Source organism: Chelmon rostratus, chromosome 8 (genome assembly GCF_017976325.1).
Source record: "Chelmon rostratus isolate fCheRos1 chromosome 8, fCheRos1.pri, whole genome shotgun sequence".
NCBI lineage: Eukaryota > Metazoa > Chordata > Actinopteri > Chaetodontiformes > Chaetodontidae > Chelmon > Chelmon rostratus.
The window spans coordinates 982,853-1,007,631 of NC_055665.1; the positions used below are offsets into that span (position 1 = coordinate 982,853).

The window sequence follows — 24,779 nt, forward strand, 5'->3', positions numbered from 1 at the left end:
AATCAGTAACTGTAATGTAACTACTGAATTTCAAATTGTAATCCTTTTCTTTGCTACCTAAAAATGTAATCACATTACTTTAACCCATTGCTAAGAAATTCATGATGCTGAATAAAATGTTCTGGTATGAAAAACCAGCATCTGACGCATCGCTCTAATGAACAGCTGCGATACGTGTACACCTATGGACGAGCAGTCACATGTTCCACCTCATCAGCCAATCAGAGGACACAGAGATCCCGGCCAGACTCATCATCTCATGAGTTCCATGTAAAGGTAGCGAGTCACTCTGCGCCGTCCGGGCCTGATGGGAGATCACTCACATCAGGGTGCGTTTTTAAAGGCTGAAGTAGCTCAACGAGCAGACGAGGAACGAGCAGTTGTTTTCCACCACAGCAGGTATTTCTTTCACAGCTTTATTTGTCACCATGGAGACCGAGCAACAGATGCTCCCCACTTTGAACCACATCCTGTGGCCATAACGCGGTTTAACAGACACCAGTGGAAACACGACAACACACACTCACACGTTCAGCAGCAGCGGCAGGAAGTGAAGCTGAAACCTGCAGCAGCTTCTGGACTAAAACCTGAAGCTGAGCCGGACTGACGTGAACCAGAGGACACGCAGATGGCTGCAGATCAGCCCGACTGAGCGTTCATCAGGCTGAAGCTGCAGGTGTGTCAAACGCAGGTGAGCGAGCCGCAGCCGCGGCCTCGGCCGCACCGCAGGCGGCCGCCGCCGTCACCAAACCACAGAGGTTAGCTCGAGGCAGGTTGGGGAACGTGAGAGAAGAATTTCCCAGAGAAAGAGCTTCACTCCTCAGGTGCAACAGATCTGATTGGAGACAAAATAAAAGAATAAAAAAAATAAAAAACAAATGTGTTGGGGACATTTCAGATTCACTTTGGAGACTCTTATCTTTAGCCCTGAGTTCAGCCTCTCAGGAAAACATTCAGTCACCGCCACCTTTGATCTGACCTCCATCAAACCAAATACAAACTGCTTGGCCAAAAGTATGTGGACAGCTGCCTCCATGTGTGAGAGTGTGACTCATGCATGTTCATGCAGCCCCCTCTCTTCTGCTTTCACTTCTGCTCCAGTCAGTGTGTCTGTGGAGCAACAGTGTTCATATCACAGCGAAGTATATTGTTCATTATGGGATGGATGCTGCTGTACACTGAAGAGCATAAATACATCACTGTTCTCCAGTATTTTAAAATATATATTATTATATTTTATAGCTAAAGCAAAAGGATCAGCCTTCCTCTCATGTTTTGTTTCTCAGCAGAAATAATCCTGAATATTACATTAATAATAGAAAGTTTTACATTTTTAAACATCTAAATAAACAATTTAATTCCTGAATGACATCAGTTCATTTAAATATCATCAGTTTTACCCTGTTTTCTATTACCATGTTACCCAGTAATAACATTACTGTGATAATTAAAAATGTAATCATTAATTAAAGAAATAGGCTTTTATAATCATAAGCGTCTCTTAAACACAGCTGTTAGCCCTCCTTCTCTTACCTGCCGGTATCCAGGAAGTGTGTCACTCACACACCTGATCCCGGCTGTAGTCTCACATGTGTCCACATCTTTTATTAACAAAAACAACACATTTCACTCAGCACCTCATCAGGATCAGGATCAGGATCAGGAGTCAGAAGTAAGGGAGGCCTCCCTTGTTTCCACTCAGCCCTTTGACTTTCCACTGAGAAATGTTGGCTCAGGGGGCCCCTGACCCCTGGGGCCCTGTGGCCTGAGCTCAGTTATCCATCCATGGAAACCTCATTGTGTGCTGGAGCATTAAAATGTCCCTTTATTAAACTTAGGGGCCCAAACCAGGAAAATAATCCCGGAACAGAAGTGAGCAGAGCTGCTGACACGTCGATTCACGTTTTAATGGATCAAAGCTTCTTTTCTTTCGTCATTACAGTGGCGGCGAGTCGTGCAGCACAAACAGAACAGAACAAACCGCTGGACAGATTCTCTGAGTTTTAGTTGACCTCTGGCCCCCCCTGCTGGAGGGTGTGAAAACACGCAGCAGCTAAAACCCAAACTGAGGTCGGATCAATAAGGACAAACTGTGAACTGATACTCAAACATACACCCAATCAATTAAACCACCTCAGTGTGCAGACACCTGGACACACCTGGAGACGGTCGGAGACATCATGTGTCCAGCTGTTAAACTTCTGAAAGGAAGGCTGCATGTTTATAGACTGTTTCAGCGAGGGAGATGAAGATGTGAGGATGAAACAAATTAATATTCAAAGCAGAGTTTTCTCCTCTAAAAACATCTCTGAAGGCCAAAGAGTTCACAGAAAACACACAAATATCACATCCAAAGTTTCACAACTAAAACCTTTATCTTCAACTAAATACACATTTTAAAGCACTAAAAACTACAACATGATGCTCTGAACGCTTGACTTGATGCTGTTTCTGATTAATGTGTTAAAAATACTGTGACCACAACAAACTGTGAACATGGACCTCAAAGGAAACATGAATATTTCCTGCAGCGTTCACACGAGGCTGAAGCGTCGCTCTTTGTGGTTCCTGTGAAATAAAGAACACACGATTAAAATCAGGAAACTTCACTGCAGATCATTCAGATCCCGTTTGATTTCTCTGAGGGTGAAACAAGACGAGACGAACGGACTGAAAATGTGCAGAGCGCCGTCAGTCTTCAGGCTCGATGAGATAAAAACAGTCTTCATACCTCGCTCACTGCTGAAGGTTCACAGGAGAATAGACGACGGCTGAAACAACAAGTTTCATCCTTTAAAATCTGATCATTCGTCGATTTATCAATTCGTTAATTAGTAAAAAAAATGAATGATCAACTATTCTGATAATGGTTTCAGTCATTCTTCGTGTACCTGTCTCTGAAGCTCACCTGTCTCTGATGCTCACCTGTCTCTCTGAAGCTCACCTGTCTCTGAAACTCACCTGTCTCTGAAACTCACCTGTCTCTAAAGCTCACCTGTCTCTGAAACTCACCTGTCTCTGAAACTCACCTGTCTCTAAAGCTCACCTGTCTCTAAAGCTCACCTGTCTCCGAAGCTCACCTGTCTCTGAAACTCACCTGTCTCTGAATCTCACCTGTCTCTCTAAAGCTCACCTGTCTCTCTAAAGCTCACCTGTCTCTCTGAAGCTCACCTGTGTCTCTGAAGCTCACCTGTCTCTGAAGCTCACCTGTTTCTAAAGCTCACCTGTCTCTGAAACTCACCTGTCTCTGAATCTCACCTGTCTCTCTAAAGCTCACCTGTCTCTCTGAAGCTCACCTGTCTCTGAAACTCACCTGTCTCTCTGAAGCTCACCTGTCTCTCTAAAGCTCACCTGTCTCTGAAACTCACCTGTCTCTAAAGCTCACCTGTCTCTGAAACTCACCTGTCTCTTAAGCTCACCTGTCTCTTAAGCTCACCTGTCTCTGAAACTCACCTGTCTCTAAAGCTCACCTGTCTCTGAAACTCACCTGTCTCTTAAGCTCACCTGTCTCTGAAACTCACCTGTCTCTTAAGATCACCTGTCTCTAAAGCTGACCTGTCTCTCTAAAGCTCACCTGTCTCTAAAGCTTACCTGTCTCTCTGAAGCTCACCTGTCTCTTAAGCTCACCTGTCTCTGAAGCTCACCTGTCTCTGAAACTCACCTGTCGCCTCCTGGTGTTGTGTGGAGGTTTTCAAACAGGTGTGTTGAACTGTAAAGAAAAAAACGACCTGTCATGAGCTGCTTTGCTTAGACTCTTTGTCTTATTCTGCAATGCAAATGAAAGTCACCTGTCACCTGTTCTGTTCTCGGGGGTGGGGGGTGGAACTACTTTAAACCTTGAAACTGGACAATCTGCAGTGAATCAGTGTCATTTCCTGCTATAACAAGTCAAACTGGGCTCCTGGATTAGAGACAGCTGTTGTGTGCGGCTCCAGTTTCACCTGAAATATGAATATGGTGAAATATCAGCAGCCAGTTTGTTTGAGTCTCTGAAACTCGAATTTCCCATTGAGGGATTAATAAAATATTTGCCTACTTTCTTAAAAACTGCTAGTAAAATTAGCATTATAGCTACAGTGGTGTTGTTCACTACAGTGCCACCTGGAGGTTTGGAGCAGTAAATACTGCACCAACAGAGATCCAGGAAAATGAATCTGAGTCCTTCTAAAAGAAAACCAGTGCACACGCCTGGTTTTCTATATTCTATTCTACTCGATACCTCCATGCCTGAAAAATGAAGCCAAAAACAGTTCCCAAATGGCCACTTGAGGCTGGCTCCTCAGTGAGTCAATCCCCATAGACCCCCATATTAAAATGTCCAACTCTCCAGCAGAAGTAAACATGTTTACAGCCTGGTGCACATAAATTCTCACCTCATCAGTAAAGAGAAATGTGTAAGAAAACATCTTCGACTCACCGTTCAGACCGACAGCACAGTAAACCAGCTGCCGCTCCACGTCGCCCTCAGCTGGAGAGTCAGAGCGCTGCAGGCGATGGATCTCCACTTCAGATAAACATGAGAAACAGAAACAAGAGCCAATGTTGGGATGCAGAGTGTTGCTCAGTGGTGGAAAGTAACTAAGTACATTTACTCATGTAAAGTATTTCCATTCTGTGCCGTGCAGACCTACATCCACACTCGCATCACACGATCAACGCCATCCATCAACCTCTACATATGTTAACTGCACCTGCAGCAGCTGTAACATTGATGCTTCAGTATGAACAATCTGATAACGTCACGTACAACATCAGTACTTTTCTGCAGAATGAGCACCTGTGGAGAATTAGTGTCATCTAGTGGTGAAGTTGCACATTGCAACCAGCTGAATACCTCTGGCTTCAGCTACGGTTCTACGGTGGCTGTGAAATTCTCTAGTCCAGACAGAAAGGCACCAAGGGGGAGCACACATCCTCGTTCCTCGCTCCCAGATCGAGGAACGAGGATGCAACTAAGAGAAATGGGACGTACCCAGAGACTCATTCTAAGGTCAACTCTTATTTTCAGGTGATTCTACACCAGGGGTCACCAACCCGGTGACCGCGGACACCAGGTCGCCCGCAGCATCCACATCAGTCGCCCGTAAGTCAGTTCTAAAAATAGCACTAATCACGAATTAGCTCTGTCTAAAATGTTATTTAATTGTGTTGCTATTCTTTTTGAATTACATTTACAGTGATGTAAATTTAAAAACGAATACATAAAAACTTTTTAAAAAATGTATATCATAAAAAAAGTTTAATATACGAACTCTGACGTAGTCTGGGTCGGAGGTCAGTCTAGTGCGCATGACAAACCAGCTTTGCTGAGATGAGCTCGTGAGCGCTGCAAAGACGAGGAGACGAACGCGTTTTCTACCCACAAAAACAGCAGAAAAAAGGAAGAAAACTTCATTTTCACAGTGAATGGGAGGAAGAGTTCTTTTTTACTAACGTGAAAGAAAACTGTGTGTGTCTCATTTGCGGTGCGACTGTGGCGACGGCTGAGCGGCACAACGTGGAGAGACACTTCAGTACACGTCACAAAAGCTACCAATAAAAACTGTTTGTGGCTCGTAAAAATTGAAAAAGATTTCCTGCAAAATGTTGTGGAAGTGATCATTTGAAAATGAAACAATTGGATGTTGCATATTGAAATGTATCTGTTTCCTACCTTGTTTAATCATTCTGAATAACTATTGTAATGGATCATATGCGATCAGTGTCTTCACAGAGAATATCATTAATAACTAGAAAATTCCCCCTGGGAAATTTTGAAAGGGACACGGGGTGCGTTCGAGCCGACAAAATTATCTACGTTTTAAAGTTTGAATGAAGTCTCTAGGAGAAACTATGGCGAAGCAGCGGACAATTGAAAAAGGCTGCAAATTGAGAAAACGGCAGATATCAGAGGTAGTCAGTCCCTGATTAATGAATTGCTCTCAGCTGTGTTTCTGTGGCTTTCTCCTTGTCTGTCTCTGTTGATCACCTCAGCTGTCTGTGTCTGCTTCTCTCCTCTGCTTCATGTCTCTGTTAACATGAATTAATGAACTGAATCAATAAACATGAATGGAGCTAATGCTAACAGAGCTAACAGAGCTAACACTAACTGAGCTAACAGCTAAAGGTGCGAATATAGCTAACGGCGCTAGCGCTAACAGAGCTAACTGTGCTAACAGAGCTAACAGAGCTAACGGCGTTAACAAGGGGGCGGGGGGATGGGGTTTTCATTATGCATTTGTCTGTGTGTGTGTGTTTATGTATCTGTCGTTGTGTGTGACTGCGTATGTGTGTGTCTTCGTCTGTTTGTGTGTGTGTGTCTGCTTGAACTACACAAGCAGCCCAACCAGCTCCTACATGGAGATGTGTCTGGTATATGTGTGTCTGAATGTGTGTGTGTGTGTGTGTGTGTTTGTTTGTGTGCGTGTGTAACTTCTGCCCCACCTGCTGATAATTACCTCTCTACCTCTCCCACTTTTTACCTGTTCCTGTTCAGTTTTGACGTGCTGTTTTTAATCACTTTTTAGCTGTTGGTTAGCCCTGCTTGTGTGTGTGTTTGTGTGACTACTGTCTCAACCTTTTTGGCAAAGCGCTTGGTGAAGCTGAGTTTAACTGTTTGTTGGATGGAGATTGTTTTCAAACAATGCCCTTGTTTTGACTGAGCTCGTTAAGATAATCATTCTCAGGCTTGTTGTCCTGCAGATGTGTGTGCGTGGGTTATTGACCGGTGTGTGTGTAAATGACAGTTAATGACACACCTGTTAACTGAAAAGCGGCTTTTTCGCTGTCGGTTTCTTCCGAACAACTTGCGATTGTGTCAAAACCGTAGCTGCTATCAAAAAACCGATTACACTGTGAGATGCGGACAAGTCTGGGCCAGATGTACGTGTGTTTTATGTCCAGATATTCTTTAGAAAAATGACAAAATGGTCGACTTAAAAAGACTCTGCGACTCAGAGAACAGGAGTTTGTATTGTATGCAGTGAGATTTGGGTTCGGCGAACCTCCTGAACTAAATCCTCTGGTGAGAGAACCGTACCTCGTATCAGAGTGTACTATAGATCATCGGACTCCCGAGAACTTCCTGAGTCCGAATATCATCTCGTTTTATTCCTGAGACAACAACTTTTCGTTTTATGGCGATGTAAAGACAGGAGGCATTTATGCTTTTCTCACAAAACAGCTCTGAATTTTTACATTGGAGTCAATGGGAGAGCTAGAGGGAGGTGGCTACACAAAAAGCCTCACTATTTAAATTCAGTAAGTCTCTCGGCTTTTTCGAGGACATCACATGAAAGAGGACAAGTTTGTCTACAAAAGATCCCAAAATTATGTGTCTCCTATTCACCGTTTGTATTTTACGGCAATTTTAGAAACACATTTCAGGCGATTTTTCACCGGCTGTCTCACTCTAACTTATGACATCACCCACTGTAGAGGGAGAGATTCTGAGCATTTTTGTGAGAAACTTGATGGTCTTCAGATGGTCATAGCTCGAAAACCGTAAGAGATATCAAAAAATGTGCCGTATTAATTTTGAGCTGACAAATTTATCTACGTTTTAAACTTTGAATGAAGTCTCTAGGACAAAGTATGGCCGAGCTGCGGACAATTGAAAAAGGCTGAAATTTGAGGAAATTTCCCCATTCATTTCTTATGGGAAAGTCTTCGCAGTTGTTCGCGTCTTACGTCGGCCTTCGATGGTCATAGTTCGAAAACCGTAAGAGATATCAAAATGTGCCGAGGGTCATTTGGAGCCGACAAAATTATCTACGTTTTAAAGTTCAAATGAAGTCTCTCGGTGAATGTATGCCTGAGCTACAGACGTTTGAAAAACTCCAATTTCCATCTTTTTTTTTTCGCCCGTCCCATTCATTCTTATGGGAAATTTATCGCAGTTTTTCGCGTCTTACGACGCGAAAAACTGCGATAAATTTGAGAAAAGTAATAGCACACCGATCCTGATCAAACCGCACGTTTTGATATATAATTTGCAAGGGTTTTCTCAAAGCTGCGGGGCGAGTTCAGGGACAAAAATTTGGAGGATGATGAAAAATAACTAGAAAATTCCCTCTGGGAAATTTTGAAAGGGACACGGGGTGTGTTCGAGCCGACAAAATTATCTACGTTTTAAAGTTTGAATGAAGTCTCTAGGACCAAGTATGCCCGAGCAGCGGACAATTGAAAAAGGCTGAAATTTGAGGAAATTTCCCCATTCATTTCTTATGGGAAATTTATCGCAGTTGTTCGCGTCTTACGTCGGCCTTCGATGGTCATAGCTCGAAAACCGTAAGAGATATCAAAATGTGCCGAGGGTCATTTGGAGCCGACAAAATTATCTACGTTTTAAAGTTTGAATGAAGTCTCTAGGAGAAACTATGGCGAAGCAGCGGACAATTGAAAAAGGCTGCAATGTGAGAAAACGGCAGATATCAGAGGTAGTCAGTCCCTGATTAATGAATTGCTCTCAGCTGTGTTTCTGTGGCTTTCTCCTTGTCTGTCTCTGTTGATCACCTCAGCTGTCTGTGTCTGCTTCTCTCCTCTGCTTCATGTCTCTGTTAACATGAATTAATGAACTGAATCAATAAACATGAATGGAGCTAATGCTAACGGAGCTAACAGAGCTAACACTAACGGAGCGAACAGCTAACGGTGCGAATAGAGCTAACAGCTCTAACGCTAACAGAGCTAACTGTGCTAACAGAGCTAATAGAGCTAACGGCGTTAACAAGGGGGCGGGGGGATGGGGTTTTCATTATGCATTTGTCTGTGTGTGTGTGTTTATGTATCTGTCGTTGTGTGTGACTGCGTATGTGTGTGTCTTCGTCTGTTTCTGTGGCTTTCTCCTTGTCTGTCTCTGTTGATCACCTCAGCTGTCTGTGTCTGCTTCTCTCCTCTGCTTCATGTCTCTGTTAACATGAATTAATGAACTGAATCAATAAGCATGAATGGAGTTAATGCTAACAGAGCTAACAGAGCTAACACTAACAGAGCTAACACTAACGGAGCTAACAGCTAACGGTGCGAATAGAGCTAACGGCGCTAACGCTAACAGAGCTAACTGTGCTAACAGAGCTAACAGAGCTAACGGCGTTAACAAGGGGGCGGGGGGATGGGGTTTTCATTATGCATTTGTCTGTGTGTGTGTGTTTATGTATCTGTCATTGTGTGTGACTGCGTATGTGTGTGTCTTCGTCTGTTTGTGTGTGTGTGTCTGCTTGAACTACACAAGCAGCCCAACCAGCTCCAACATGGAGATGTGTATAGTATATATGTGTCTGAATGTGTGTGTGTGCGTGTGTGCCTGTGTAACTTCTGCCCCACCTGCTGATAATTACCTCTGCACCTCTCCCACTGTTTACCTGTTCCTGTTCAGTTTTGACGTGCTGTTTTTAATCACTTTTTAGCTGTTGGTTAGCCCTTTTTGTGTGTGCATTTGTGTGACTACTGTCTCAACCTCTTTGGCAAAGAGCTTTCTGAAGCTGAGTTTAACTGTTTGTTGGACGGAGATTGTTTTCAAACAATGCCCTTGTTTTGACTGAGCTCGTTAAGATAATCATTCTCAGGCTGGTTGTCCTGCAGATGTGTGTGCGTGGGTTATTGACCGGTGTGTGTGTAAATGACAGTTGCACCTGTTAAACTCCTCCCTTGAAAAGCGGCTTTTTCGCTGTCGGTTTCTTCCGAACAACTTGCGATTGTGTCAAAACCGTAGCTGCTATCAAAAAACCGACTACACTGTGAGATGCGGACAAGTCTGGGCCAGATGTACGTGTGTTTTATGTCCAGATATTTTTTAGAAAAATGACAAAATGGTCGACTTAAAAAGACTCTGCGACTCAGAGAACAGGAGTTTGTATTGTATGCAGTGAGATTTGGGTTCGGCGAACCTCCTGAACTAAATCCTCTGGTGAGAGAACCGTACCTCGTATCAGAGTGTACTATAGATCATCGGACTCCCGAGAACTTCCTGAGTCCGGCCATCTCCTCGTTTTATTCCTGACACAACAACTTTTCGTTTTATGGCGATCTAAAGACAGGAGGCATTTCTGCTTTGCTCACAAAACAGCTCTGAATTTTAACATGGGACTTAATGGGAGAACAGGAGGGCGCTGGCTGCACAAAACGTCTCACTATTTAAATTCAGTAAGTCTCTCGGCTTTTTCGAGGACATCACACGAAAGAGGACAAGTTTGTCTACAAACTGATCCCAAAATTATGCGTGTAGAGTGTAATTTGTGGCCGTAGCGACGAGAAAAAGAGAAGATTTTCAGATCGTTTTTAGACTCTGTGCCACTCTAGCACGCACTCTAGCACGAACATTCCGCGCAATACACACCCATTATAATCTCAAAATTTCCCGCCAAACGATCACTGTCATTGAACAGTGACTGATCAAAAACTATAGGACCAATCAAAATGTGGATGAACACACCAATAGACCAGACTTGGGTCTACATTTTAAAGTTGAAATGAAGTCTCTCGGTGAATGTATGCCTGAGCTACAGATGTTTGAAAAACTCCAATTTCAATCTTGTTTTTTTCGCCCGTCCCATTCATTTCTTATGGGAAATTTATCGCAGTTTTTCGCGTCTTACGACGCGAAAAACTGCGATAAATTTGAGAAAAGTAATAGCACACCGATCCCGAACAATACGCACGTTTTGATATATAATTTGCGAGGGTTTTCTCAAAGCTGCGGGGCGAGTTAAGGGACGAAAATTTGGAGGAAGATGAAAAATAATAACTAGAAAATTCCCCCTGGGAAATTTTGAAAGGGACACGGGGTGTGTTCGAGCCGACAAAATTATCTACGTTTTAAAGTTTGAATGAAGTCTCTAGGAGAAACTATGGCGAAGCAGCGGACAATTGAAAAAGGCTGCAATGTGAGAAAACGGCAGATATCAGAGGCAGTCAGTCCCTGATTAATGAATTGCTCTCAGCTGTGTTTCTGTGGCTTTCTCCTTGTCTGTCTCTGTTGATCACCTCAGCTGTCTGTGTCTGCTTCTCTCCTCTGCTTTATGTCTCTGTTAACATGAATTAATGAACTGAATCAATAAACATGAATGGAGCTAATGCTAACGGAGCTAACAGAGCTAACACTAACGGAGCGAACAGCTAACGGTGCGAATAGAGCTAACGGCGCTAACGCTAACAGAGCTAACTGTGCTAACAGAGCTAACAGAGCTAACGGCGTTAACAAGGGGGCGGGGGGATGGGGTTTTCATTATGCATTTGTCTGTGTGTGTGTGTTTATGTATCTGTCATTGTGTGTGACTGCGTATGTGTGTGTCTTCGTCTGTTTGTGTGTGTGTGTCTGCTTGAACTACACAAGCAGCCCAACCAGCTCCAACATGGAGATGTGTATAGTATATATGTGTCTGAATGTGTGTGTGTGCGTGTGTGCCTGTGTAACTTCTGCCCCACCTGCTGATAATTACCTCTGCACCTCTCCCACTGTTTACCTGTTCCTGTTCAGTTTTGACGTGCTGTTTTTAATCACTTTTTAGCTGTTGGTTAGCCCTTTTTGTGTGTGCATTTGTGTGACTACTGTCTCAACCTCTTTGGCAAAGAGCTTTCTGAAGCTGAGTTTAACTGTTTGTTGGACGGAGATTGTTTTCAAACAATGCCCTTGTTTTGACTGAGCTCGTTAAGATAATCATTCTCAGGCTGGTTGTCCTGCAGATGTGTGTGCGTGGGTTATTGACCGGTGTGTGTGTAAATGACAGTTGCACCTGTTAAACTCCTCCCTTGAAAAGCGGCTTTTTCGCTGTCGGTTTCTTCCGAACAACTTGCGATTGTGTCAAAACCGTAGCTGCTATCAAAAAACCGACTACACTGTGAGATGCGGACAAGTCTGGGCCAGATGTACGTGTGTTTTATGTCCAGATATTTTTTAGAAAAATGACAAAATGGTCGACTTAAAAAGACTCTGCGACTCAGAGAACAGGAGTTTGTATTGTATGCAGTGAGATTTGGGTTCGGCGAACCTCCTGAACTAAATCCTCTGGTGAGAGAACCGTACCTCGTATCAGAGTGTACTATAGATCATCGGACTCCCGAGAACTTCCTGAGTCCGGCCATCTCCTCGTTTTATTCCTGACACAACAACTTTTCGTTTTATGGCGATCTAAAGACAGGAGGCATTTCTGCTTTGCTCACAAAACAGCTCTGAATTTTAACATGGGACTTAATGGGAGAACAGGAGGGCGCTGGCTGCACAAAACGTCTCACTATTTAAATTCAGTAAGTCTCTCGGCTTTTTCGAGGACATCACACGAAAGAGGACAAGTTTGTCTACAAACTGATCCCAAAATTATGCGTGTAGAGTGTAATTTGTGGCCGTAGCGACGAGAAAAAGAGAAGATTTTCAGATCGTTTTTAGACTCTGTGCCACTCTAGCACGCACTCTAGCACGAACATTCCGCGCAATACACACCCATTATAATCTCAAAATTTCCCGCCAAACGATCACTGTCATTGAACAGTGACTGATCAAAAACTATAGGACCAATCAAAATGTGGATGAACACACCAATAGACCAGACTTGGGTCTACATTTTAAAGTTGAAATGAAGTCTCTCGGTGAATGTATGCCTGAGCTACAGATGTTTGAAAAACTCCAATTTCAATCTTGTTTTTTTCGCCCGTCCCATTCATTTCTTATGGGAAATTTATCGCAGTTTTTCGCGTCTTACGACGCGAAAAACTGCGATAAATTTGAGAAAAGTAATAGCACACCGATCCCGAACAATACGCACGTTTTGATATATAATTTGCGAGGGTTTTCTCAAAGCTGCGGGGCGAGTTAAGGGACGAAAATTTGGAGGAAGATGAAAAATAATAACTAGAAAATTCCCCCTGGGAAATTTTGAAAGGGACACGGGGTGTGTTCGAGCCGACAAAATTATCTACGTTTTAAAGTTTGAATGAAGTCTCTAGGAGAAACTATGGCGAAGCAGCGGACAATTGAAAAAGGCTGCAATGTGAGAAAACGGCAGATATCAGAGGCAGTCAGTCCCTGATTAATGAATTGCTCTCAGCTGTGTTTCTGTGGCTTTCTCCTTGTCTGTCTCTGTTGATCACCTCAGCTGTCTGTGTCTGCTTCTCTCCTCTGCTTTATGTCTCTGTTAACATGAATTAATGAACTGAATCAATAAACATGAATGGAGCTAATGCTAACGGAGCTAACAGAGCTAACACTAACGGAGCGAACAGCTAACGGTGCGAATAGAGCTAACGGCGCTAACGCTAACAGAGCTAACTGTGCTAACAGAGCTAACAGAGCTAACGGCGTTAACAAGGGGGCGGGGGGATGGGGTTTTCATTATGCATTTGTCTGTGTGTGTGTGTTTATGTATCTGTCATTGTGTGTGACTGCGTATGTGTGTGTCTTCGTCTGTTTGTGTGTGTGTGTCTGCTTGAACTACACAAGCAGCCCAACCAGCTCCAACATGGAGATGTGTATAGTATATATGTGTCTGAATGTGTGTGTGTGCGTGTGTGCCTGTGTAACTTCTGCCCCACCTGCTGATAATTACCTCTGCACCTCTCCCACTGTTTACCTGTTCCTGTTCAGTTTTGACGTGCTGTTTTTAATCACTTTTTAGCTGTTGGTTAGCCCTTTTTGTGTGTGCATTTGTGTGACTACTGTCTCAACCTCTTTGGCAAAGAGCTTTCTGAAGCTGAGTTTAACTGCTTGTTGGACAGAGATTGTTTTCAAACAATGCCCTTGTTTTGACTGAGCTCGTTAAGATAATCATTCTCAGGCTGGTTGTCCTGCAGATGTGTGTGCGTGGGTTATTGACCGGTGTGTGTGTAAATGACAGTTGCACCTGTTAAACTCTTCCCTTGAAAAGCGGCTTTTTCGCTGTCGGTTTCTTCCGAACAACTTGCGATTGTGTCAAAACCGTAGCTGCTATCAAAAAAACGATTACACTGTGAGATGCGGACAAGTCTGGGCCAGATGTACGTGTGTTTTATGTCCAGATATTCTTTAGAAAAATGACAAAATGGTCGACTTAAAAAGACTCTGCGACTCAGAGAACAGGAGTTTGTATTGTATGCAGTGAGATTTGGGTTCGGCGAACCTCCTGAACTAAATCCTCTGGTGAGAGAACCGTACCTCGTATCAGAGTGTACTATAGATCATCGGACTCCCGAGAACTTCCTGAGTCCGACCATCTCCTCGTTTTATTCCTGACACAACAACTTTTCGTTTTATGGCGATCTAAAGACAGGAGGCATTTCTGCTTTGCTCACAAAACAGCTCTGAATTTTAACATGGGACTTAATGGGAGAACAGGAGGGCGCTGGCTGCACAAAACGTCTCACTATTTAAATTCAGTAAGTCTCTCGGCTTTTTCGAGGACATCACACGAAAGAGGACAAGTTTGTCTACAAAAGATCCCAAAATTATGCGTGTAGAGTGTAATTTGTGGCCGTAGCGACGAGAAAAAGAGAAGATTTTCAGATCGTTTTTAGACTCTGTGCCACTCTAGCACGCACTCTAGCACGAACATTCCGCGCAATACACACCCATTATAATCTCAAAATTTCCCGCCAAACGATCACTGTCATTGAACAGTGACTGATCAAAAACTATAGGACCAATCAAAATGTGGATGAACACACCAATAGACCAGACTTGGGTCTACATTTTAAAGTTGAAATGAAGTCTCTCGGTGAATGTATGCCTGAGCTACAGATGTTTGAAAAACTCCAATTTCAATGTTGTTTTTTTCGCCCGTCCCATTCATTTCTTATGGGAAATTTATCGCAGTTTTTCGCGTCTTACGACGCGAAAAACTGCGATAAATTTGAGAAAAGTAATAGCACACCGATCCCGAACAATACGCACGCTTTGATATATAATTTGCGAGGGTTTTCTCAAAGCTGTGGAGCCAGTGACTCGGGACGTTGCCCCGTGTCCCTAATAAGAAGAAACGCGCGAAGAAGAAGAAGAAGAAACGCGCGGGATAGTAATAAGTGACTCGGGGCTACGCCCCGAGTCACTGGCTCCTGCAGCCTCCTGCAGTAACCCTCCTGCAGCAGAGCTGCAGGAGCCAGTGCCTCGGAGCGTGCCCCGTGTCCCTAATAAGAAGAAGAAGAAGAAGAAACGCGCGGGATAGTAATAAGTGACTCGGGGCTACGCCCCGAGTCACTGGCTCCTGCAGCTATTTCATAGCTGTAGGAGCCAGTGACTCGGAGCGTGCCCCGTGTCCCTAATAATAAGAAGAAACGCGCGGGATAGTAATAAGTGGCTGGCTCCTGCAGCAGAGCAGAGCTGCAGAGCTGCAGGAGCCAGTGCCTCGGAGCGTGCCCCGTGTCCCTAATAAGAAGAAGAAGAAACGCGCGGGATAGTAATAAGTGACTCGGGACGTTGCCCCGTGTCCCTAATAAGAAAAATAAGAATACGCCCCGAGTCACTGGCTCCTGCAGCTATTTCATAGCTGTAGGAGCCAGTGACTCGGGACGTTGCCCCGTGTCCCTAATAAGAAGAAACACGCGGGATAGTAATAAGTGACTCGGGGCTACGCCTCGGAGCGTGCCCCGTGTCCCTAATAATATAAAATTAAAGGTACACTGTGTAACTTTGTTATTTCAGAAGTGTATTATCAGAGTGGTAGCCCTTTGCATTACTCAGTGTCCTTGAAGGAGCTCTTAGTTTCAAAAAGGTTGGTGACCCCTGCTCTACACCAATGAAAACAGAGCAATGAATATTATATTTCTGCCAACAGATCCTTTAAATCATCCACACTGGACCTTTAAGCACATTCAGCTCATGATGTTTTAAAATGCAGACCTAAACTTTAAACCGTGTTTTTGGTACTTTGCTTGAGTGAAGGATCGAACTCTTCCTCCACCACGGCTCATCGTGGGCCGCAGTGACAGGACCAGTTTTATCATTAAAACTCGTCCTCTGGATGTCTGAAAGAGGTCACATGTAAAACCACAGGACTCCCGGCTGAACCACTCACCTACGTCAGCGTTTCCATAAATAGGAGAGGAGTCGGCTGCAGCTGAGGAGGAGGAGGAGGGAGATCAAACACACGATGAAGCTGCTCATTTCAGAATCATGGAGACATTTTGAACTTCAGGCCACACTTTGGATGAAGGTGGAGAGAAAAATCCAGGATGCAGAGCCTGAAAGTTCAGCGGTTTGACTGTGGAGTCTGTGGTTTGTCACATACTCACCACCATGTTGGAGGAGTCAGCGAAAGGAAAAACAGAAGCTCCTCTTCCTCTTTTCAAAGCTTTTGGGCTTCTTCCTTTTTGTTATTACTCTTCCAACATGGCGGCGATGTCCTGTCCTGTTTCTCTGAGTCCCCCTTCACATTGTGGTCTGAATTCATCTGGTTTCACTGACCTGCAGCAGTATTTTCACGAACAGGAGACGACTCAGCTCGAGCTGCAGATCAAAATCAGGACATGAAAATGACCATTCATGTTCTCACACGACAACAAACTCGCATCACTTCCTGTGAGAGACGAACCCTGAACGTTGCGCGGGACGAGTATACAGACTGAGACCAGCAGTGACTGGAACCGTGTACAAGTACTGCACTTAAGTACACATCTGAGGTACTTTTCCAAACCGAACGATCGATCGATTAATGGAGGAAATAATCAGCTGATTGATCCAGAATGAAAAGAATCATTAGTTCAAATGAAGCTCAACCAGCTCCAACAGTAAAATCCTGCTTTGACATGAACGACTGAGTCACAGTAATCTGATGAGATCAGATAGAACAGGAGAACAGGAGATCAGGAGAACAGGAGAACAATAGAACAGGAGAACAGGAGAACAGGAGAACAATAGAACAGTAGAACAGTGGAACAGTAGAACAGGAGGACAGTAGAACAGAAAAGGAGAACAGAAGAACAGGAGAACAGGAGAACAGGAGAACAGTGGAACAGAACAGGAGAACAATAGAACAGGAGAACATGAGAACAGCAGAACAGATAGAACAGGAGAACAGGAGAACAGGAGAACAGTAGAACAGATAAAACAGGAGAACAGGAGAACAGTAGAACAGATAAAACAGGAGAACAGGAGAACAGCAGAACAGTAGAACAGGAGAACAGTAGAACAGATAAAACAGGAGAACATGAACACAGGAGAACGGCAGAACAGGAGAACAGTAGAACAGGAGAACAGGAGAACAGCAGAACAGGAGAACAGGAGAACAGGAGAACAATAGAACAGTAGAACAGGAGAACAGGAGAACAGCAGAACAGGAGAACAGGAGAACAATAGAACAGTAGAACAGTGGAACAGTAGAACAGTAGAACAGGAGGACAGGAGAACAGCAGAACAGGGGAACAGGAGAACAAGAGAACAGCAGAACAGATAGAACAGGAGAACAGTAGAACAGAAAAGGAGAACAGGAGAACAGGAGAACAGTGGAACAGAACAGGAGAACAATAGAACAGGAGAACATGAGAACAGCAGAACAGATAGAACAGGAGAACAGGAGAACAGGAGAACAGTAGAACAGGAGAACAGTAGAACAGATAAAACAGGAGAACAGGAGAACAGTAGAACAGATAAAACAGGAGAACAGGAGAACAGCAGAACAGTAGAACAGGAGAACAGTAGAACAGATAAAACAGGAGAACATGAACACAGGAGAACGGCAGAACAGGAGAACAGCAGAACAGGAGAACAGTAGAACAGGAGAACAGTAGAACAGTCACAGGGACGTTTCACTCGACACTTTGACTTCAATACTCTGGATACATTTTCCACGTTCATACTGACATACTTTAAGTTCTATAATGTTTCCAAAGCAGGACTTTTACTTCCAGCAGAGTATTTGTACAGCGTGGTACTGGCTCTGAATACTCGCTGTGTTGTAAAACTGATGAAATGATGATGAGGAGCAGCAGCTCACCTCTGCTCCGCCTGTAGAAGACGAATCCTGCAGACAGCAGCAGCAGCAGCACGATGAGGCCACACACCGTCAGGCTGATCAGCAGAGCGTTACCTGGGGGGTACCTCCTCTCTGCTCCGCCCAGCCTGCTCTCCACCCTGCAGGTGAACACGTCCTCCTCGCGGTACGGCACGGAGCTAACCAGCCTGAAGGGGCTGAGCTGAGAGGTGTGGACCTGGCTTCCTGACAGCCTCCTGGAGGCCGACAGCCAGCTGACGGTGGGCAGCGGGTGGCCCTCCGCCTCACACTGCAGCCTCTGGGTGGCGCCGTCTGAGCCAGAGCTCGTCTCCACCACGGAGAGGCTCAGGATCTGAGGTTTAGCTGCATCATTGGCAAAGATAACATATGAGTCAGTCAGTAAAACCCCCTTCTGTGGCTGCAGAATATATACTGTTTTATTTCTGCGTTGTTTCGTCTTTAATGTGGAAGAAGAAGAAAGTTCAGAGCAGGTGAGACCCTACCTGTCACATAAAGATGTGTCACCTTTTGGAAATAACTCCTCCAGCCTTCCAGCTCCACTCGGCAGAAGTACGTCCCGTTATCTGCCTCGTGTACCTGCCTGATGAGGAGTGACAGCTCCCCCCGTCGAGGGTCTCCCTTCAGAGAATATCTTAGACCTGAACCGGAGCAGTCGCCGGCTTCCTCCGCCGAGTGGTTGGTGACGGAGCAGCTGAAGAACGGCAGAGCGCTGGACTCTCTCGCCAGCCATTTAACGGTGATCTTCCCAGAGTAGTCGCGCTGTCGGGGATGTGTGAAGGAGCAGCTGAGGACGGCGTCCTCTCCTCTGGGGACAGTGACCACCAGAGAGACCTTCATGTCCCAAGACATCAGAAGAGACCCTGAAGAGGAGGACCAGGACGGATTCATGACAGCTTTGAGTTATTCCAACTCATCAGAGCTGTTTTATAAAAACGTCTTTAGGTTCTCTGACCTGTATCAGTCCATAACACCAGAGAACGGTGGCCTGGGTCCATTTTACAGGCTGGACTGGACTAATCTGGTCTAGATCATGTTGTAGAACAAACTGGTCGGTCATGGTTTAATTCTGTTAAATCAGTTGTATGAGATCTTCTATAGTTCTGCAGGAGCTCTGAGGTCTGAGGAAATAACCCTGATGATGTCACAATGATGTCATCAGGGTTATCTCAGCCTGGCCTCAGAAACAATAGAACCCCCCCGGTGATTTTCACACAGGTTATTACAACTTCCATGTTCATCACATGTTCATCACATGACCCACACTGACCCAAACAGCGGCTGTAAAACGGGAACACAAACACCCCAAAACAAGTCTGATCATCGTCAGAACCGAGTTCGTTCTTTATGAATCTGATCAAAGCGTCTCATTCTCAGAGCGCCAGATCCCGACGACATGTCAGGCCCAGCAGGAGGCCCCCTTTGACATCTGTATGAGATGGGCATTCAGCACTGTAACCACGGCAACACGACAGGTGGCGATATTCAGAGCGATGAAGTCCTTCAGTTGGTCGTACGACACACTTTCATTCAAGCAGTTTCTCTGGGCGTCGTCTAATATCCCCGCTGATGGTTTTACAGTGATAAGATAAGATAAGATAAGATAAGATAAGATAAGACAGACTTTATTAATCCCCAGCTGGGGGAAATTTGGGTAAGCTGAGCAGCGTGACAAAATGTTGAATGGATTGAACGATGGAAGGTTTGATTAACGCTAACAGGAAGTCACCTGAATCAGCCACAGGAAGTTTCTGACACGCTCTGCAGTAAAAGTCAGGACATCTTCACGGCGGTCACCAGAATCCTCTTTGTTAGACTGACCTGCTGTCAGGTCAGGTTGTGTTTCAGTCTGTTAACTGACAAACCAAACATTCCAGCTTCAAGTGGATGCTCCCGTCACACCTGAACAAGAAGGAAGGATCTTACCTGTGATGATGGTGGACAGAATGAAACAGAAACACGGAGTCTGCTGCCGCATCGTCGGGACCATCAGAAAGACGAGTAGAAGTCAGAGTAGAAGTGGGAAGTCATGAGACACTGGTCATTTCCTGTGTCTGACAGAAGCAGAACTCCAGAGACAGACAGAGACAGAGGACACAACGCAGGCGTTCAGTGTTTCCTGTGTGTTATTCTGTTTTCTCTGTTTCATGATTGAGCTTCATGTTTCACCTGCAAGACAAAGTGACAGAAAGTCTGAGTCCGAGCATGAAACTGGCACATTTTCACTCCAGTGACACACAGATGAGACAGAGAGAGATGAACAACGTCCTCTCGGTCATTAACAGAACCGTCTTTGTGCCTCTCGGGTTCGAACATTCAGGTCAGAGAAAGTGACCCGTCGGCTTCTCCAGACCTTCACCATGTTTGACCCCCGAGCTCTTCAGCAGGAAGCTCTCAGCGTCGCTCTGAAGGCTCAAACACGCTCACAGCTGGATGGAAACAGACTGACGACGAGGGAAGATGATGATGAGAAGCATCGGAGGCAGAAACTGCTTATTGTGTTGAATCTCCTTCATCGTGTCGCACCAACTCGTTCCCAGTCTGTTTACTGGCTTCACTGGACAGACACACTGATTTCCTTCTCATAGAAAATAGACATGAAGGAAGTAGAAACACTCACAGTCCAGGAGGTACTGAGTCACGAATGACACACACACACACACACACACACACACACACACACACACACACACCATACCTTGTGTTGCTTCTTCAGCAGTCTCATTATGGACGTCCAGCTGCTCTGCACTCTGAGTCTGCTGTTACCTGTTCAAGGAGGTGAGCTGACACACACACACACACACACACACACACACACACACACACACACACACAAACTGTTGAAATAATGAAGAAAAGATGTGATAAGAGTGTTTTTATGATTGATTTCAATAAGAGTTCTGGTTGGTTGTTCTTCTTCTCCCTGCTGGTCGACACGTTTCTCCTTTCTGGACTCAGTTCGAGGACAGAAATGATTTTTCCTGTAAAGACATACTGTGCTCAGGTACACATTAGAGGTACTGCTGTACTTCAGTATTTCCATTTTATACAACTCTCTACTTTAAATTTATCTGACAGCTTTAGTTACAGTTACTTTGAGAGTCCTTCCTGTCCAGTGAAAAGCTCGTATCTCCAGATGTGTTGCATGTTTGTGATGAACTGAAGGATGAAGTTTTCCTTCACGTCTTCTTCAGCTAAATAAACTGTTTAAAAAGCCTCTTGGATCAGCTGAAAATGCATCGTCACAGAGCTGAAAACAGGCTGTTTGTCTGAGATACGAGGTTCTTGCAGGACAAACATATGATGATCTTATAGAATATGATGCATCGCTGCAGATTAAACCAGCCAACAGGATATAAAGTAGTTCAAATGAGCTCAACCTGAAACATCTACAGCAGGAATATTAATCCACAAACATCAGAGATGATGAGAAACACTGACAGGAACATTTGACTGATACAGCAGTACTTTTACTTTAATAATACTCACATACTTTTACTGTAGTAAGGTTTTGAATGCAGAACTTATACTTGTAGAGTAGTATTTCCACAGTGTGTAGTAGTCCTTTAACTGCAGCAGAGGATCTGGTGTTCCTCTGTCTGTGTTGGAACCTGTTGGTCGGCATCATGCAGGTTCTCCGTCTGTTTCTCTGAGGAACACCTTTGGACAGTTGTGTCATTAAACTGTAGATGCTCTTCTTCTTCCTTTCCAGCAGCCCTCGGCTCTGGAGATGACGGCTGGTCCATGAACGTGCAGCCGGAGGTACGAGCCATCGAGGGTTACCCGGTGGTGCTGCCTTGCACCTTCAGCCATCCGCAGCATTCCCAGCATTCCTCCCTGCAGGTGCTGTGGCGTCTGGGCCACGGCCAGGCCGCCACCGTTCTGTACCGCTGCACCAGCCGGCCCGGGACCCCCACCTGTGAGCCGGGGCCCCAGCAGGACCAGCGCTACCGGCTGGAGGGCAACCCGAGGGAGCACGATCTTTCGCTGCGGATCAACAGCGCCGCCCTGCAGGACAGCGGACGCTACTACTGCCGGGTGGAGGTTCAAGGACGAGAACACATCAGCTTCGAGGACAAGATGGGAACCAGACTGAGAGTGGAGGGTACGTTTATACGGACAGCAGAGTCTGTCCACACTGAGACACTAAAGGTGTGTTACAGGGGCTGAAACACTGATGCCCAGAAAACTAAGCCTTCTTGAAACAAGACGAATTAGGGACAAATTTCAGCCTGAACGCACAGAATCAGATTTTGAACAGGTGTGAAAGCATCAACATGCCTCAAACAACCTGCTCATCAGACCAGGAAGTGACGGCTAGAAGCTTGGTGACGTACTGTAGCTGCTGAGCTAACGGCTAACATGCTAAGAACATGCTAACACGAGACCCATATGGCAGTGATCGTCTCTCTGTTTTTCTCTTTACTGTCGAGGGACAAGAAGCTTTTGAGTTAAATCACAGCCTTCACCAACATGTCTTCCTGTCTGTGCTGCAGCTCCTCCAAAGATCCTGGCTCTGACGGTGGAGGGCAGCGAGCAGTCCGGGTACAGAGCTGCGTGTCGGGTTCAGGGCTCCCCGCTGCCGGACGTCCAGTGGCTCGGCCCGGACGACCTGCTGGAGGGTTCTCCGGTCGGTCCTCTGGCTCAGGGCTCGGCGGCTCACTACCACACCATCAGCCAGCTGAGAGACGTGGAGGCGGGGCAGCAGTACACCTGCAGCGCCTCCAACCCGCTGGGCAAAGAGCAGGCCACCCTGTACGTCACGGCACCCCGAGCCCCGCCGTCTGCAGCCGGGGCCTCGCCTCCTCTCCTGCTCCTCCTGTCTGTGTCTGTGGGTGCAAAGGTGCTCCTGCTGGTTGGGATGGGGGTGTGGATGGTGCAGGGAGGGGCTCTGCGGGGAGTCAGCTGCTGGTGGAAATAACTGTTCTGAAATCATTTAGAAGCATTTAGAAGCTCAACATAACATTTAATAAAAGTCAATAACATGCAAATTTCTCCTTGGAGATGAATAAAGTATCTATCTATCATAACATGTGATAATGTCATTATGTTGTGTTTATTAATTTATTAACATTAATAACATCTGCAGCTGCTCCATCAGACAGATATTTAATGATAATATAGCAAAACACCATCATGCTATGTTAAAATGTCTTCATAAGAAAAGTTGCAGTTGTGATAAATACTGTAAATTAATAAACACTTCAAATGTCCTTAAATCTACAACTTCATTATAGGATCTTATCAAGATGTGTTAAATGTCTGTATAACACTTAGAAATATTAAATATAAAGTCTAACCCACTTAATGGCCTGTTTTATCCATATTTCTTACTATTATTATCATGTTTATTATTAATCATTTGACCTGAAGCTGTCAGACTCAGTACTCAGACCCTTTACTGCAGTAAAAGTACTAATACCACACTATAAAAATACTTTGTTACAAGTAAAAGTCCTGCTTTGAAAATGTTGCTTCAGTAAAAGTATGTCAGTATAATCAGTAAATGTGCTTCAAGTATTAAAGTAAAAGTATTGCAGTAAAATGTCCCTGTGACTGTTCTACTGTTCTCCTGTTCTATGTTCTCCTGATCTCCTGTTCTATCTGATCTCATCAGATTACTGTGACTCATTCGTTCATGTCAAAGCAGGATTTTACTGTTGGAGCTGGTTGAGCTTCATTTGACTCTATTTTGTATCAGACGGCGGCTAGCTCAATGGCTAGCTTGGACTGCTAGCTCAACGGCTAGCTTGACGGCTAGCTCGGACCCTAACTGCAGCCGGTCGGGAGGATGGAGCCACTGATGCTGGGACGGTTTCCTCAATCACGTTTATTGATAACAACAGGTGTTTGTGTGTGTGTGTGTGGTTTTACAATAAAACAAGAACAAACAACATTAGCACGATAGTGCTAACAGGAAGCATTGAACAGTGTTAGTGCTAACAAATGCTAATAGAATACCTCAAAACTACATATTACTTAACCTGGAGTGTAAGCTACTAATTAGCAATTCACTTGTACAACAAGGTGAGTAAAAGTCAGCCAAAGGCCACTGTCATAGTGACAGACTTCACTAATAACAAAGACACAGAAATATTCATCATATAATTCGCCTGACATGTTTCTGAGCACACACGTGTATGGATGGCTTATGGATGGCAAACGCCTTATAAGATATACTGGATATAAACCTCTCATCCACTTTTCACCTCAAACTGAACACAGTAAAAATGGCCGCCAGCACGTGTGAGAGCTTGCAGGCATATGAACAAGAGCAGTGATTGGCTGATCCCTGCTGCTACCCGACCAATAACAAGGGTGCTGATTAGCTGATCCTTCCACGTGACACAGATACAGGAAATGACTCTGAGGTGCAGCATCTTGTTTCTGAAATGTCTCTGCGTTTCCCATTCATCCTAATAATTGCTTCCTGTAACTGAAAAATCAACCCAACATATAAATGAAGCAGTAGCTAAATCCAACCGTGATAAAAAAAAGTATTAGCAGCTAATTTACTGGTAGCTCTGCTAAAAGATTTCTAGCCTAGCTTTAGCAGAGTAGCTGTAACCACTATTTCAGCCCTTGTTTTTTCAGGGGCTGAGATGAATTTCTAAATATTGACTAGAGGCACAAAAACAAAGTTTAATTTAGCAATCCTATCTACCCCTGACAAACTTTGGCTAACCAGCTTTAGCAATTTTAACCAGTTTTCTCATCCTGTCTATAGTTAGCGTGCTCTCTGTCTAGATTCAGCAGTTGATTAAAAAACATTTGTGATTCGTGAAGCAGAGTTGAAAGAGGAACTCTACTTTTCTAATATGAATATTATATCTAAAAGTCAGTTTTATAACAAATCAAATTTGATAATTAAACTCTACTAGGGTAAAACAC

General features: G+C 44.6%; 2 protein-coding genes across 7 annotated transcripts; one reads left to right on the forward strand and one right to left on the reverse strand.

Moving 5' to 3' along the window:
• Nucleotides 1-1,720: 1,720 nt before the first annotated feature.
• Nucleotides 1,721-19,874, reverse strand: siglec15l (sialic acid binding Ig-like lectin 15, like). Of its 6 annotated transcripts, XM_041942977.1 has the most exons (9): nt 19,815-19,874; nt 18,374-18,751; nt 17,874-18,233; nt 16,346-16,387; nt 15,957-15,998; nt 4,418-4,504; nt 3,662-3,709; nt 2,732-2,771; nt 1,721-2,568 (listed from the first exon to the last, which is right to left on the reverse strand). In XM_041942977.1, exons 1-8 carry the CDS (start codon nt 19,864-19,866, stop codon nt 2,737-2,739), a joined length of 1,044 nt encoding a protein of 347 aa, XP_041798911.1. In that variant the 5' UTR covers nt 19,867-19,874; the 3' UTR covers nt 1,721-2,568; nt 2,732-2,736. The 6 variants fall into 6 exon arrangements, 4 of the variants coding, with proteins under 4 accessions (XP_041798911.1, XP_041798914.1, XP_041798912.1 ...); XM_041942980.1 differs by lacking the exons at nt 15,957-15,998; nt 16,346-16,387; XM_041942978.1 differs by lacking the exons at nt 2,732-2,771; nt 3,662-3,709.
• Nucleotides 19,875-20,551: 677 nt separating this feature from the next.
• On the forward strand, nt 20,552-23,315 carry si:dkey-11p23.7 (V-set and Ig domain-containing protein; the record flags this gene model as incomplete). Its single annotated transcript, XM_041942982.1, has 3 exons — nt 20,552-20,666; nt 21,601-21,993; nt 22,385-23,315. Coding segments are annotated over 3 exons (933 nt in total), but the record flags the coding sequence as incomplete, so codon positions are not given.
• Nucleotides 23,316-24,779: the final 1,464 nt, after the last annotated feature.